The 16,373-nt window shown below is 45.1% G+C and overlaps 1 protein-coding gene across 2 annotated transcripts in view; it reads left to right on the top strand.

Annotated features, from left to right (window-relative positions):
* WWP1 (WW domain containing E3 ubiquitin protein ligase 1) overlaps nucleotides 1–16,373 on the top strand; it is a 91,338-nt gene that overhangs the window by 19,964 nt on the left and 55,001 nt on the right. For both annotated transcript variants that reach the window (XM_060243547.1, XM_060243545.1), the window contains exon 2: nucleotides 13,954–14,044. In XM_060243547.1, coding sequence (XP_060099530.1) covers nucleotides 13,975–14,044 — 70 coding nt within the window. In that variant the 5' untranslated portion in view covers nucleotides 13,954–13,974. The remainder of the gene's footprint in view (nucleotides 1–13,953; nucleotides 14,045–16,373) is intronic.

Below are 16,373 nucleotides of genomic sequence, written 5' to 3'. Positions count from 1 at the left end.
TGCACTCCTTGCAGAAACAATTTGTCCTGCTGCCAAGTAGCGATAACGATGTTGGAGCGCAGCCCAGAACTCCAGCCCAGGAGGTGGCACCCAGTGGGGCTGGAGAAGGTGAGCCGAATGCTGGCACAGAGCCTGACGAGCAGAGTCAGGAGGCAGAGCCTCAAATGCAGGAACTGGAGGTAAAGTGTGAGAGTCAGGAGGTTCAACACCCAATTACAGGGGCAGAGCAACCAGCCCAGGAGGTGGGAACAGAGCAACCCGAAGAAGACAAAGCTGGTCCAAGCACAGGGCCACGGGTGTCTGCCAGGTCCACCAAAGGCCAACGTCCCGCTAGGTACAAGTGTCCCTATGTCACTCTGACTGTCAATCCAGACCCACCCGGATTTGAGGAAATGTTAAAAGAAAAGGCTAAGAAATGGAAAGCCTGGGTGGCAGAGTGCGAGGCAAGGGAGAAGGAGGCTGAAGCCAAGCGTCTGAAAGAGCTGGCTGAACAGGAACACGATGATGTGTTTTACAATCATGATGAGTTCCTGAACGAATTCCGGAAAGGGTTCCGAGCTACGTAAATATGAACTGTAATGTTGCTGGTGGACATGTATGTAAACTGTGTAAAGTGTTTTGGTGCACTGGGTTTAAATAGATTAGGAGGTGTGTTGGAGCAAGAATCTACATAAACCCAGTCTGACAGCTACAGTATGACAGCTGGTGATCTAGCTGCCAGGCTAGGTCACAGTGACCTGATCAGCAGACCGGCTTGAGCCGGCAGAAGCCAAGTGATGCAATCTGCTGAGTCAGCACGGCCAGGATTGGCTGCTTGGACTATATATGATCTGTGTGTGCATCACACAGGTCTCTCCCTGTGAGATGGTGGTTAGGCGAAGCACTTTGTCCGTGGAGGTGATATTGTATAGACTGCACAAGAGAGCACTTGTTGTGTATATATGTTAATACACCTTTTGGCACTAGTTGCACGTGTAAGCCTGATTTTCTTTCCTGAAGCCCTGTGTCGGGCAAGTCATCTCCCTCACTCTGCTACTCCCGCTCCGACAGGCATAACCCCTCTTGCGTAGTGTTCTAGTCAGTGTTAGTGATTCTCTGTATTAGTAGGTTCCAGCCTAAAAAGATGGGACTGTTGTATGTTTCTGTACAATTATTTTTATTTCATGAATCTTTTCGTGGTACTATTTTTGTGCTAGTCTGTGGTACCAATTTGCCATTCTGTAGTACCATTTTGCTATATTATTCTGTTATATCATCCTGATGGACCATCCTGTTGCACTTTATTAAATGTTGAAATTGGTTTTATTATGAAGTTATTGTAATTTTATTGTGATTTTATTACTATTTTGATGTACTCCGCTCTGAGCCCCCAAATGGGGGAATAGGCGGAATATAAATAAACTAATAATAATAATAATAATAATAATAATAATAATAATAATAATAATAATCCTAAACAGGTCTACTTAGTGGAGAGTTGGTCTTACTCTCAGGAAAGTGTTCTTTGGATTGTAGCTTTAGTCAGTATTATCATTGCGTCTCCAAGTACATTTTTGCTCCTTAAGACATCCATTGAGTCCTTGATTGTTAATGTGTTTATGCAATGCAGATGATCCTCAAATACCTTCTTCATACAATAACAATAAATGGAGCTTTAAAACAATACACTTCTGAATACAATTGGGATTGTGTTATTTCTTCTATGGAACTGTTTTATTCTATGGGACTGTTTTATTTCACCTGTTCAAACTATCACCATAGGGACATACAGTTTGTTTAATCTGACATGTTGAAGTGAATTGAACCAGTAGAAGTTATGTGGATTTTTCTAAGTTTATAGGACTTGAAATAAAAATGATTTGAGACATCCCAAAATGACAAGTCTCTCACATCTATTTTCTTATTGTGTTTGATGGAGTATCCTTCTCAGAAGAAAAATGATTGCTGGAATCTCTTTTTAATTTCCCATTCCACCTCCCCACCCCAGTTTCTATGACTATGGAATTATCCCAGAGAATAAAGTGGGATTCACTTCTGAGCAGACCTGTTTAGGATTGCTCTGTGTATGTGGAAAGACAATTTCAAACCATATCTTTGTTTCTTGGGGAATCTGCTAGACAAACCATGTATTCCCATGCAAAGTTACTTTAAGCTCATGGAAATCAGTGAGTTTAGCCTGGAGTAGTACTGTATAGGATTGCACTGAAGGACACTGAAATTATTGCTCGCAATCAGGTACCAAAAGCAGCTGGAAGACAATGAATATTGCTGGAACAGGTTGTTGCTCCCCATCTGTCTCCAGAAAGTATGTATTCCTTTATTGATGGTACAAGGCTTACCACCTATAATGCTTGCTAATTACTGATTTGAAAGTACATCTTAAAACAGTTATAGTCAGATATGTATAGGTGTTATGGAAAGCTAATTTTACAAAATGTGTTAAGAACAAATTTTGGTGACAGCATGATTACTTAACATTTATGTGCCTCCATTAATGTGATGTTGTATGTGTACATGATTTATATGATTCTTACCCCTAAAAATTCAGGAAGATTGTATGCACATAGTGTATTGTATGCTATGTTTACATGACTATCCAGGATCCAAGGAGCTTGATACAGACTGGTCTTTCAACCCTTCTCTTCCCAGTCCTGCACCATGCACCTCCCTTAAAGCTTCCTCCGGAAGTAATATTTGATGTGAGATGGGGGTTCTTATACCTGGAAGGTGAAACCACCAGCCTTTCCCCATATGTGCATGAAAATACTATAGGAATGTGCAAGAAGATTCTTGGCTGTTATGCTTGCTTCCTGTACTGGCCAGCCAGTCAGTTGCTTCTAAACTTTCCAAAATAGGGCATAGTGAAAACAGTCATTTTAATTTTTGTGTCCTCAACATTTTAGCCCTTTCTGGTTATTTGTATAATATTCTTCTCCAACATGCAAGTTTTGTTCTTGGCTGCTACTTTTGCTGGTAGTTGTTGATAGACTTACCCTTCATAAATTTATCTAAACCATAATGTGTTAAATACATAGAGGTACAGTCAATTTGCCTTCAAAAAGAAAGAAATAAGCAGTTGCTGGCTGTATATTTTATCTGTAATGTTTGCAAAATGGAAAAACTCTGCCTCCAAAATCAAAGTGAAAGAAGAAGAGTTGGATTTATACCCCACCCTTTACTTGGAGTCAGAGTGGCTTACAATCTCCTTCCCTTCCTCTCCTGACAACAGGCACCCTGTGAAGTAGGTGAGATTGAGAGGGCTCTGAGAAAACTGTCTGACCCAAGGACACCCAATTGGCATTGTGGAGAAGTGGGGAATCAAACTCGATTCTCCATATTAGAGTCCGCTGCTCTTAACCATTGCTCTAAACTTGCTCTAAACATGGTAATTTAGAATAAGACATTCTATTGTTAGTTAAAACAAGCATGTCTCATAGAATTTTTTTCTTTGTATATAGTCTTCTACTACTAGATGGAACTCAGTGCTTTACTATAAAATTACATTCAGTTTTGTGGTGTTTGAGGCATAACAGTTTGGGAAAACGCTGTCCAATTAAAGTAAAATCCCTTGATTCTTTGGTTGCTTATTCTTGGAAAGAAGTGAGCAGATGCCCTTTCTCTGTAGGTGGGCTGTGAGGCCAAAGAAATAAGCTGAGGTTTATGGCTGTTATAGATGGGTTCATGTTGTGAAATACTTCTTTTGTCTTTGTCCAGTACTTCAGCTTTTTCAGGCTTAGCATTGCAACTTAGAACTTGGAGATTCATCAAGAGGATCTGTCAACAAAATAGTGAAAAATGGAGCAGGCACTGGGAGCTTCTCTGTAGCTGAGAAGTGTTGGTATAAGGCACTACGGACATTCTTTCTTTCCTTTCCCCTCCCCTCAAGACTTAGAATATTCTGTTAGGAAGTGTTAATTCTTAGTTATTATTTTGAGAAAGTGACTTGTAGTAGTGGTAGAAGGGAGTGTAGATTATCACAGACTATTACTGAATATGAATTCTATGCATTTTGTGCATAATGTTCTCAAACAGCTCCACAATTACTCAGACTTACACTGATCTTTTAAAAGAAAAAAAATAGAGGTGAAGTTATCCAGTAGAATATAAGAGGAGCAGGATCAGATGAAGGGCCCATAAGTCCAGCATTTTGTTCACATAGTAGCTAACCAGCTGGCTATAGGAAGCCCACAAAACAGGATGGATGGAACAGAATCTTCCTACCTGTGCTCCCCAGCAACTGACATATAGAGGCATTTTGTGTCTGGTACTGGATGGAGTAGAAGTCCATCATCACTAGTAGCCATTGACAAACTTGTCCTTCTTGAATTTGTCCACTCCCCTTTTAAAGCCTTCCAAGTAGGTGACCATCACCATGTCTTATGAGTTCCACAGTTCAGCTATTAAGAGTTCAGCTATTCTGTCTCTCCTGAGCTGTCTACCCTTCAGCTTCAATAGATAACCCAGTGTTCTAGTATTATGAGAGACAGAAAAATCTTCTACCTGTTCACTCTATTTACACCATGGAATCGTAGAATCATAAAGCTGGAAGGTACCTCCAGTGTCATCTAGTTCAATCCCCTGCACAATGTAGGAAGATCACAAGTATCTCCCCCTACACTCCCAATGACTGCTGTTCCATGCCCAGAAGATGGCAATAAACCTCCATGATCCCTGGCCAAACTGTCCTGGAGAAAAATTGCTTCCTGACCCCTAAAATAGAGAGCCAGTTTGGTGTAGTGGTTAAGTGTGCGGACTCTTATCTGGGAGAACCGGGTTTGATTCCCCACTCCTCCACTTGCACCTGCTGGAATGACCTTGGGTCAGCCATAGCTCTGGCAGAGGTTGCCCTTGAAAGGGCAGCAGCTGTGAGAGCCCTCTCCAGCCCCACGCACCTCACAGGATGTCTGTTGTGGGGGAGGAAGGTAAAGGAGATTGTGAGCCGCTCTGAGACTCTTCGGAGTGGAGGGCGGGATATAAATCCAATATCTTCTTCTTCTTCTAAAACAGTGATTATCATTTCCCTGGGTGTGTAAAAAAGGGCCATGAGAACTCAACACTGATGCAACCCTTCCTGGCCTTCTTCTCATTACCTGCCTAAATTCAGAGGATCAGCATTGCTGTCAGATGGCCATCTAGCCTCTGTTTGAAAACTTCCAAAGAAGGAGAGCGCACCACCTCCAAAGGAAGCCTGTTCCATTGAGGCACCGCTCTAACTGTTAGGAAGTTTTTCCTGATGTTGAGTCAAAAACTCTTTTGGTTCTTTGATTTAATCATGTATCTAGATTTCATGCAAGGTGCTTCCATATCATTAGAATCATACAATTTTTCAGCCCTGAGTGTAGTTATAGCATTTCTTATTTGGAGAGTCACATTGGTTTTCCTGTCAAAGATGTGACTACATCGCTACAAAAACAGGATATCTGGCTTTCTTTCTTTCATTCTAGAAAGGTAGAAGAAGAAGAAGATATTGGATTTATATCCCGCCCTCCACTCCGAAGAGTCTCAGAGCGGCTCACAATCTCCTTTACCTTCCTCCCCCACAACAGACACCCTGTGAGGTGGGTGGGGCTGGAGAGGGCTCTCACAGCAGCTGCCCTTTCAAGGACAACCTCTGCCAGAGCTATGGCTGACCCAAGGCCATACCAGCAGGTGCAAGTGGAGGAGTGGGGAATCAAACCTGGTTCTCCCAGATAAGAGTCCGCACACTTAACCACTACACCAAACTGGCTCTCCATCTTAAATCTTTTTTCTAACAGCAAAAACAAAAGTAAATCCTGTCTTGTTGGTCTCACAAGTTTTTATTCTAGTGTAAGGTTTCATGGCCAGGGTCCACTTCTTCAAAATTTGAGGTAGGGTATCTTTTGAAAGATGTGTATAATTGCTATAGAGAAAAAAAGTTATCAAAAGGCCGTGACATGAAGGAAGAACAAGGTGAGATATAATGGTGTAACACTGAGATACAATCAAGAAAAGTACAGAGACCAACTGGATTTCTCTAGTTTTGCTAAACCGATTACCTGATATAGGTGTGGAATCTTAAGATTCTTTGGAACTGTTGTCAGATTTCTTGATAGGATTCGAATTCAGTAATTTTACACTGACAGAGGCAAGTATAGCCGTGCTCCCAGGCCAGAGATAGTGACTATTTTGGGATATGTTTGACCAGCTTACCTGAGAGTAGCAAAGTAAGATCTTCTTCGTGGTCTCTGTGCATCACACTGATGGGATTCAGGCGCCTGCGCCGACCACGATCGGTAACTTCAAAAGCTGCGGATTTCCGCGCCCCCGGCCCGGTGCGCATGCGCACCGCCCCTCCTGCGCATGCTCACCGAGCCCGGAGCGGACATCCCGCCAGTTCTCTTCTGACCGCCGCCTGGATCAGTTGATCTTCACGCTACGGTCGGTGCTTTTGTCCTTATATATATTAGGATTGTGGATTTCCAATTTCTTGTTTTATCTTTCTTATTTTAGTTTATTGTGTTGGACTTGAAGAAAAAGGGGGCGATTTTCTTCGGGATTTTCCCGCTTCTTTTCCACCCTCCCATCCCCCCCTCCCCCTCATCCTTCCCGCCACGCATGGAAAGGCGCTGGGGATTTTTTCGGAGGTGTGTGAGGTGTGGCAGCAAGATAGCCCCACCAGACGGACATTCCCTCTGCCTACTCTGCCTGGGAGAGTCCCACATCCCCGACTCCTGTTCGCATTGCTCGAAATTCTCGAAGCAAACAAAGAAAAATCGCGCAGCCCGTCTAGCCGCTGCACTAATGGAAAGAGCGCTTTCGCCAAAGAAGATGTCGACCACATCGACATCAGAGTCGGTCGATGCCGACAGGGCCCTTACCGACGCCGATCGCCCCAACAACAGAGCGGGCTCGGCACCGAAGTCGGACTCCTCTACGCCTGCGAAACGGCCTAGAGAGGAGAAGGTAGCCCACACCGAGGCGAAGAAGAAGAAAAAGGCAGACAAGCCCAAACTCAGCGGGCACTCTGCGGCCTCCGTCCCGACATCGCCAGCGCGACTGGCAACAGGTTCAGTTCCGCCTCTGAAACTATTTGCCTCCCCGAGACGGCGACTCAGCCCACCGACACTCTCCTCCATGTCGACGCAAATAGCGATTTCGTCGGACTCCGACCGCGACATCGAGCTTGCGCAACGCTCGGGAACGGAACAGAGCCCGATCGAAGATCGTCGCCCGCGAACTCCATCCCCTCAACCCAGGGGAGACGATCGCACCACTCCATTACGGGGTCGATCGCGCAGCCCACGCAGATCTACTACCCCACGCCACCGCTCCCGAAGCACACGTCGGGACCGATCCCACAGTCGCTCCAGAAGCCCCAGACGTCGGCACCGATCGAGAGATTCGGCCGAAGCCAGATCATCGGTCACTCGCTCACCGAGGTCGAAACCTAAAGGAAGCTCACCGCTACCGAAGCCACCACCCCCGATACCGTGGGACCAGAGACAGTGGCAGTACTTGTATGGTTCTTATCCGATGCCGTCAGTTTTCCCTTGGCTGCCCCCCAGACAATTGGAGTGGGACCAACAATCTGAAGCGTCGGTGAGATCAAGGACATCGTACCATACACCAAGGCATACACCATCGGCGTCGCTGTCGAAACCTCCCGACACCGAAAAACCCCCTAAGCAGGGGAGCTCCCCTCGGCCCCGAGGACACAAAAAAGTGCCTCCAGAACCTAGCAAGACCCCGGACACACCACAACCCCGGTCGGAGCACTCAGAGTCTCCGGAGGACTCTAAGTCAGAGGGAGAATCAACCTCGGAAGAACAGGGCAACCTTTCTTCTCCTGAAGAACCATCACCTTCTCAGAAGGTCGGGGAAGAACAACCGATATCCCCTTCCGAGGACCTAAAATCTTACGGTGACCTCATTAAGCGGATGGCCCAGACACTAGCCCTCACTACTATCCAACCTCAACCGGTAGTGACGGACAACGTTTTTGATGTCGTGCAACTCGACACCTCCACAGCAGTAGCATTACCCCTAACAACAGTAATGATGCACACGGCCAAATCTGCATGGGACAAGCCTGCGTCGACACCGATATCCTCACGCAGGCTGGACCACATGTATAGAATTCAGGAGTCTACTGCTGAATTCCTTTTCAACCACCCCAAACCAAACTCGGTAGTGGTTGCCTCCTCGTCTAAAGCTAGGAAGACCCATTCTACCCCCCCCGATAGGGAGGGCAAAAAACTGGACAACTTGGGTAGGCGATTCTATACAGCAGGCTCACTGTGTATGAAGATGGCAAAGACCATCTCCTCGGCTGTGACACTCAGAAGGCATTCGTGGTTGAGATCTACAGCCCTCCAACCAGATACCCAGTCTTATATAGAAGATCTGCCATTCGATGGCAGCGGACTGTTCAGCGCTAATACTGACACCGTTTTACAAGAAATGGATAAAAGTATTAGAACATCAAGGAATTTAGGAGTATCTACCTCATCAAAGTCACAGACCAAACGACCCTGGTCAAAAACTTGGAACAAGAAACCATATTTGAAACAACAAGGAGACCAACAGTGGAGACCAAAGGGCTCGGGTTCCTTCTCCAAAACTCAATATAGCTCTAAAACGAAGTACTCACCAACTTCAACCCCAACTACCCGCCAAAAGGGAAACCGACAGCCCAAACAGGGCCTTTGACTGTCCCCCACCGTGTTCTTTCCCATCCCCGTCCCTTGGCAACCAGACAAGGCTCTATCCCTTCGTCCAAGCTTGAAACAGAGTTACAACAGACAAATGGGTCTTGTCTATAATTCAATCAGGCTACCAAATAGAGTTCCAGCAATACCCTTCCATCCCTACAGTTGTTTACACCACTTCATCCCCCACACTAAAAGAGGAAGTACAAGCTCTTCTACACAAGGACGCAATAGAACCGGTTCCACCAGGTCAGGAAGGACAAGGTTTTTATTCCCGGTATTTTATAATCCCCAAGAGGGATGGTGGCCTCAGGCCTATCATGGACTTGAGAGCGCTCAACATCTTCATCGCTCATCACAAGTTCAGGATGACCTCCCTGCAAAACATTCTACCTCTTCTCAACCAGGGCAATTGGATGGCCACGTTGGACCTGCAGGACGCATATTTTCATATAAGCATACATCCGGATCATCGAAAATTCCTCAGGTTCACTATCGGGAAATCTCACTTCCAATACCGGGCGCTGCCTTTCGGTCTTTCAACAGCTCCAAGGGTCTTTACGAAGACCATGGCAGTAGTGGCAGCACATCTGAGATTACAGGGGATAACAGTGTTCCCGTACATAGACGATTGGCTTCTGGTAGCAAACTCGAGGGATCGTCTTTTACACCACATCCAGATAACCTTGACCCTCCTACAGGAACTGGGACTGCAGGTCAACAACAGGAAGTCACACCTCCAACCCTGCCAAAGGACGCAGTTCATCGGAGCAATCCTAGATACCAGAAGGTGCATGGCCTTTCTTCCACCAAACAGAGCAAACGACATTATCTCGTTAGTGTCAGAGTTCCTCCACAACCCCACTGTGAGAGCGAAACAGATCCAACGTCTTCTAGGGCTGATGGCCGCGACCACCTCGGTCATCCAGTTTGCAAGGTTCCACATGAGAAGTCTCCAGCTGTGGTTCATCAGAACGTTCAACCATCTGAGGGACCACCCGTCACGCAGAATGGTCCTTCCAGTACCAGTTCTACTTTCCCTACAATGGTGGCACCGAAGGCGAAATCTAATAGAAGGCGCTCCATTTCACAGAACGGCACCATCCCTGACGATAACCACGGATGCATCCCTATGGGGATGGGGAGCACATCTGAACGGCATGTGCGTTGGGGGCAGGTGGCCACCATGCCATCTACGGTACCACATAAACTTTTTAGAGCTACTGGCAGTCCATCACGCCATCCTCTCCTTTCGGAAGCTACTGACCAACAAATCAGTGGCGATCCTAACAGACAATACAACAGCCCTTGCCTACATAAACAGGCAGGGGGGTACAGTGTCCCGAAAGCTTTGCCTGCTTGCGCTTCGCATTTGGGAGATTTGCAGAGAGACTCAAACAACACTGACTGCAGCACATCTCCCCGGCACTCTCAACGCTCGTGCGGACTCCCTGAGCCGTGGAGGTGCCATGCTGCACGAGTGGGAAATCAACTGGCGGTTCCTTCAACCAGTTTTTCAGAAATGGGGGACCCCGGAAGTGGACGTATTTGCTACCCGAAACAACTCGAAGTGCAAGAACTTCTGTTGCAGAGGGGGAGCAGATCCGAGATCGTTGGGGGACGGCCTGCTATTCCCCTGGAAGGGGCAACACATCTATCTGTTTCCCCCCATTCCACTCATCACCAGGGTGGTCTACAAGATTCACAGCGAACGACCGCGGGGGATCCTTATCACCCCCTGGTGGCCAAGGCAACATTGGTTTGCCCCAATACTGAGCATCTCCAGAGGGGTCTTTCATCATTTTCCCCCAGCCGCAGATCTGCTACTGTCGCATCAGGGGCGGGTGACCCATCACGACGCACCGCACCTGAAATTGACGGCGTGGAAGCTATAACAGCATCAATATCAGCTAGGGCGCAGGAAGTCATTCTCAATTGCAGGAAGCTATCCACTCGGAAGTCCTATGACTACAAGTGGGCCAAATTCGTAGAATTCGCCTCACTGTACGGGGTAGACCCCTCCAGAGCAGGTCTTCCCACTGTGCTGGACTTCCTCCTCGCCCTGATTGATAAGGGTCTAGCAGTATCCTCAGTCAGAGTATATTTGGCTGCCATATCAGCTAAGCATGTGCACATTGAGGGCCACTCGGTGTTTACTCACCCAGACACTAAAAAATTCCTTCGTGGCCTTGCCAGACTTTACCCTGCAATAAAGTTTCCGGCTCCAGCGTGGGACCTCCCGGGAGTCTTGCAAGCTTTGTCGGGAAGACCATTTGAACCTATGGCTACGTGCCCACTTCAGTTACTAACGTGGAAGACGGCCTTCCTACTAGCCATCACGTCAGCTAGGAGAGTTGGGGAACTGGCCGCTCTCCGTTGTGACAGCCCTTACTTACGGTTTAGTGCGGAAGGGGTCTGGCTGCGACCTGATGTCAGGTTCCTCCCAAAGGTGATATCGTCTTTCCACTTAAACACGGAAATATATTTGCCAGTGTATTTTCCGAACCCTACTACAGACGGAGAGCGCAGACTCCATGCACTAGATGTCAAGAGAGCGCTGTCCTTTTACTTACACAGAGTGGGGCCGCTACGGAAAGACTCCAGACTTTTTCTATCGTATGCCCCAGCATCACAAGGGAGCAAGGTCTCGGCTCAGAGGATCTCTAAGTGGATCACGGAGACCATTAAACTCTGTTACTTACTAAATAAGAGGCCCTTGCCGGGTCCCATCAGAGCTCACTCCACCAGAGCGATGGCCACTTCGACGGCCTTCATGAAGGGAGTGCCTTTGAGAGACATTTGCGAAGCAGCCACGTGGTCCTCGCCGCATACCTTCGTCAGGCACTATGCGTTGGACCTGAGATGGCATCGAGGAGCTTCGGTTGGCCGAGCGGTGCTGCAGTCGCTGTCTTGCTGATGGACCAGAGCACCCTCCTCCAGGTAGGATATTGGCTTGCTAGTCTCCCATCAGTGTGATGCACAGAGACCACGAAGAAGATAAACAGGTTGCCTACCTGTAACTGATGATCTTCGAGTGGTCATCTGTGCAGTCACACTACCCGCCCACCTTCCCCACTGCTGCCGGTCCATCAGCGGATCATGCAGCGGTCAGAAGGAACTGGCGGGATGTCCGCTCCGGGCTCGGTGAGCATGCGCAGGAGGGGCGGTGCGCATGCGCACCGGGCCGGGGGCGCGGAAATCCGCAGCTTTTGAAGTTACCGATCGTGGTCGGCGCAGGCGCCTGAATCCCATCAGTGTGACTGCACAGATGACCACTCGAAGATCATCAGTTACAGGTAGGCAACCTGTTTATACCTGCCCTGCATACCACCTAGATAGGGCATGAGTTTAGAGGAGGGAGAGAAATGAAGCATTTTTGTCTACGTAATCTCCACTTTATCCCCCCTCCTCCCCTCCTGTCTTTTACCCAAGACTCTACAAGTAGAAATTAAATTTGGAACTTTTTGTATGAGCCATGTCTATTAGGATTGCCAGGTCCAGCTCAGAAAATACCTGGGGACTTTGGGGGTGGAGCCAGGAGACTTTCGCATTCCCTAAAATAAATAAAAATAGAGCAGCACAATTCCCCTGAGTACAGTTTTCATTTCCTCATTCCCCAGCAGCTGACTGTACTTCCATTAAATTAAAATGAACACGCACACTCACAAAGGCAAAATAAACCCAGTTTGCAAGCACATACTTTTGTTATCTCACTGTGTCAGTTTACTCACTGGAGCTGCTGAATGTTTTGTTTCTTCCGTTCACTTCTAAAATGCCAGTATATAGTTGTGAGTTTTAAATAAGTCATTTGATTGTTGAAGGAATGAAGTCCCTCTGTACCACATAGTTCCCCCAACTGCTTGTAAATGCTAGGAGTGGGTCAAAGAATCCCTAGGGAGGAGAAAAGTGGTAAAATAGGCAGTTACCAATCTCCAGAGGTGTTCCAGAGATCTCTGGGAAACCTGAGGTGGGTTCCTACTGATACTAGAGGGAAGTTAGGGGGTTGTCCTGCCTAACCAGAGCCCAAGACAGGGACAGTGGTGGTAGCAATACCCTGAGGCCATGGTCCCTTCAGGTCAGAATCCCAGGAGAGGTAAGCAGAGTTGGGGCCCACCAGCTGATGCAATCCTTAACTCTCCAGTATTCTCCAAAAATGGAGAAACCTTTCCAAGAAGGGAAGTGTCTGAACATATGTAGACAGGTACAGTTCAGAGTGATATTTCCCCAGATGTCTGTGCTTGTATGGATCTATATTTGTACTGTGAAAGAAGATGATATTGGATTTATATCCCGCCCTCCACTCCGAATCTCAGAGTGGTTCACAATCTCCTTTATCTTCCTCCCCCACAACAGACACCCTGTCAGGTAGGTGGGGCTGAGATGACTCTCACAGCAGCTGCCCTTTCAAGGACAGCCTCTGCCAGAGCTATGGCTAACCCAAGGCCGTGCTAGCAGGTGCAAGTGGAGGAGTGGGGAATCAAACCTCGTTCTCCCAGATAAGAGTTCACACACTTAACCACTACACCAAACTGGCTCTAGAGTATACTGGGAATCTGCTATCATGTACTATCAGGTTGATCTAACAGTAGTTCTGAAAGAGCTCATGTCCAGTCTTTAATGAGGCATCAGAGATTAAGCCTCGGGCCTCTTGCATGCAGATCATGTACTCTACCAGTATACTGTGAATCTTTGTATGGTCCTCTCTAGGGAAACTTTGATTTTGCATACTCACTTATCTTTAGATATTTTCAACATTGTTTATGCCATGGGAAAAAAAGCTGATAGTTGAACAACTTTTTATTTGGTGTTATTTTGCCATCTATTTTGGAGAATGTGGGGGTGATAGAGTGTAGGATAGGTAAAAGGGTGCTAGCATGGGAAAGGATGAACATAGGGATACATAGATGGGTGACTGTGGGACACAGAGGAGAATATGTTCCAATAAAATGGTCAGGATGTTGAGGATCATGACTAATATATGCCATGTTAATAATTGATAGGTATGACAGGTGATCAGGTATATTTTGATGACATCAATATTTTGAACAGATTTGCAAGGCTAGCTGTGAACATACAGTACAGCATATTTTAGTGATTATAACATATTCTGATGTTTTATTTGTAAATAACTCAAATGTTCATATGAAGCAGTACCAATGCTAGTGATTAGTAGCTACCTATTTGTTTATTAGCTATAAATAGCTTATTGTACTAGATGCTTCTCAGTTAAATTACTGGCATGTGTACATATTCAAATATTTAATTTTTCTAAAAAAAAAAATAGGCTGAAGTTGCTGCTGCTGACATGGCTACAGCTTCCCCAAGATCTGGAATCAGTAATAACTGTAATGGAAGACTACAAATGCAAGTAACTAGTAAGTAAAAATCTGCACACTATGCATGTAATGTACGTCATGCCACTGTTTAGTAAAGAATTAGAATTAGCTACTTTCCTAGAAAATGTTCTCAGGCATCTGCTGGCTGAACTGCATCTCAAAGCTTGCTGCGCATCCTTTTCCTGTGCCAAATCTAGCCCTTCAAATGAAAAAATAGAAATTATACCTACACAGTTCAGTAAATTGCGTGGACTTTATATATTTAAATAGCGATATTTGTAAAGAGAAAGTTGTGAGATTGTTTGCAGGAGAGGGGGAGGAGTTGAAGAGGCTTGCAGGTAATGCAAGCACCCTAATGAAGTGTAGACACGGTTTTCCTTTGTTTGGGTACAGGGAGCAAATAGTTTCTTTTGAAATTACTTTAAGGTATTTATTTTATTCCTCAGCCAATACAGTTTCTTAAGGTGGGTTGCAACTCACTAGATACTATATACAATTACACATCTATGCCATAGACATTTAAAAAAATCAAGAACAATACTTTCAGTTTTGCAAGAAAAGTGAAAACAAAATGCCTGACCACTTTGTGTGCATGTTTTTATTAATCTTTTAATATACTTCAAATCTTCAATAAGATTTTGTTTTCTCTTAATAATGGTCTTTCAGGTTCTGAAAATATATTTGTAATATAACAACTGTACTTTATGATAATGGTATACACAGGGTCAAAATTATCCTCTTTACAATGACACTGTTTGTAAAAAAGTTTGATGACTTTGGATTGCAAACATAGATTGAACAACTTTTTAAATAATCTGCTGTTTTTCATTGAAAAGCAACATAGCTTGTGAGTGTTCAATAAAATGTTTAAAATGGAGAACCTTCTCTACTTACACACATGTGCTCCTTACCTAAGACTTAAATGAATTTTATCTTCAGCATCATTGCTTACATTTATTAAAACCATAAATTGTTAAACCCTTTTTGGAACTCAGGACTGCAAACATTGGGTTCCCAAGTGGTATTCCATTTAGGAACTGACCAGATCCAGACCTGTTGCTAAGATTCAGGAGGGTTTATTCTTCATACACCTTCAAACCTATGCCCAGAGAATTGCCAGTTATATAGAGTTTTAGAATGTTCAAAGTGCTACATATGTATTATCTCATAAAGTTTAAAAAACTGTTAATGATTTAGTATGGGGTAAAGAATTAATCTTGGTCTCAAAGTGGACTGCTGGATTCATTTTGCTATACTAGGGGTAGCCAGACTTGCTTAATGTAAGAGCCACATAGAATAAATGTCAAATATTTGAGAGCTGCAAGATGTGATTGTCAGATGTTTGAGAGAAGGAAGGAAGGAAAATAGATGGGGGGGGGGGGGAACAAGTGGAAGAAAGTAACTTAAATTTCAAATGCATTCTCCAAGCCACTGGCTGGCTTGACTTGGGGAAGTGGTTTAAAAAGACAAATGTTTTCTCCAAGCTGGCTGATGTGGTTGTGGTGGGGACTTCGAGAGCCACACAATATGTGTGAAAGAGCCACATGTAGCTCCCGAGCAACAGTTTGGCCACTCCTGTGTTATATCTTACTGGAGCACTGTTAAACCACTGTTATGTGGATAGGAGAATGTGGTATGTTCCTGTTCTTTTTTGCAACACTGTTACAGTCTTGAAATAGTTCATTCTTAAGTATGACTGATACATACTGATGTTACATTGGGATTTTACTCTTAAAACCTAAACTGGAAGGTGCATATTTGCAATATTATTATTTGCGGTATACGTAATTGCTGCTGGTATAAAGCCAGATAGATTTGTGGCCTTACAAAAATTGTGTCATTCATTTCCATATCGGAACATTCCATTTTGGGTCTTATATTCAGGGCTTTTTTTGTAGTAGGAACTCCTGCTACAAAACAGGGCTCTTATTACAGGGCTCATATTATAGGGCCTACTATAAACTCTTGGAGGGTTGGCTACATCAGGGGTGTGTGGCCTAATATGCAAAGGAGTTCCTGCTACAAAAAAAGCCCTGCCTGTATTAATTGTTTATTGATGTATAAGTGTAACTGGGACTTTGTTGTATTTGACCTCTGAAGAAGGCCTCTGCAGGCTGAAATGTGTCAGGTCATATATGCATCTTTCATGTGCATTTTCACTTTAATAATTTTATGAAGCTTCTTTTGGGTCCCTGCAGGGTTTTTATATGTATATATAAAATAAACGTGTATTTTTGACTATAACTATTGATGTTTTCAACCTTTGGCCCCTTAGTATTCTCAACTTCCTTTGGAGGTCTTTGCAGAGTTAGCCCAACCTAAACCCATTGATCTCCATGGTATTAAACGGGAATGGATACTGCCAAAG

The sequence above is a fragment of the Heteronotia binoei genome, chromosome 7 (genome assembly GCF_032191835.1).
Source record: "Heteronotia binoei isolate CCM8104 ecotype False Entrance Well chromosome 7, APGP_CSIRO_Hbin_v1, whole genome shotgun sequence".
In the NCBI taxonomy this organism is placed as follows: domain Eukaryota; kingdom Metazoa; phylum Chordata; class Lepidosauria; order Squamata; family Gekkonidae; genus Heteronotia; species Heteronotia binoei.
Note: the sequence above shows the minus strand (reverse complement) of the source record. Positions and strands in the feature narration are given on the sequence as shown.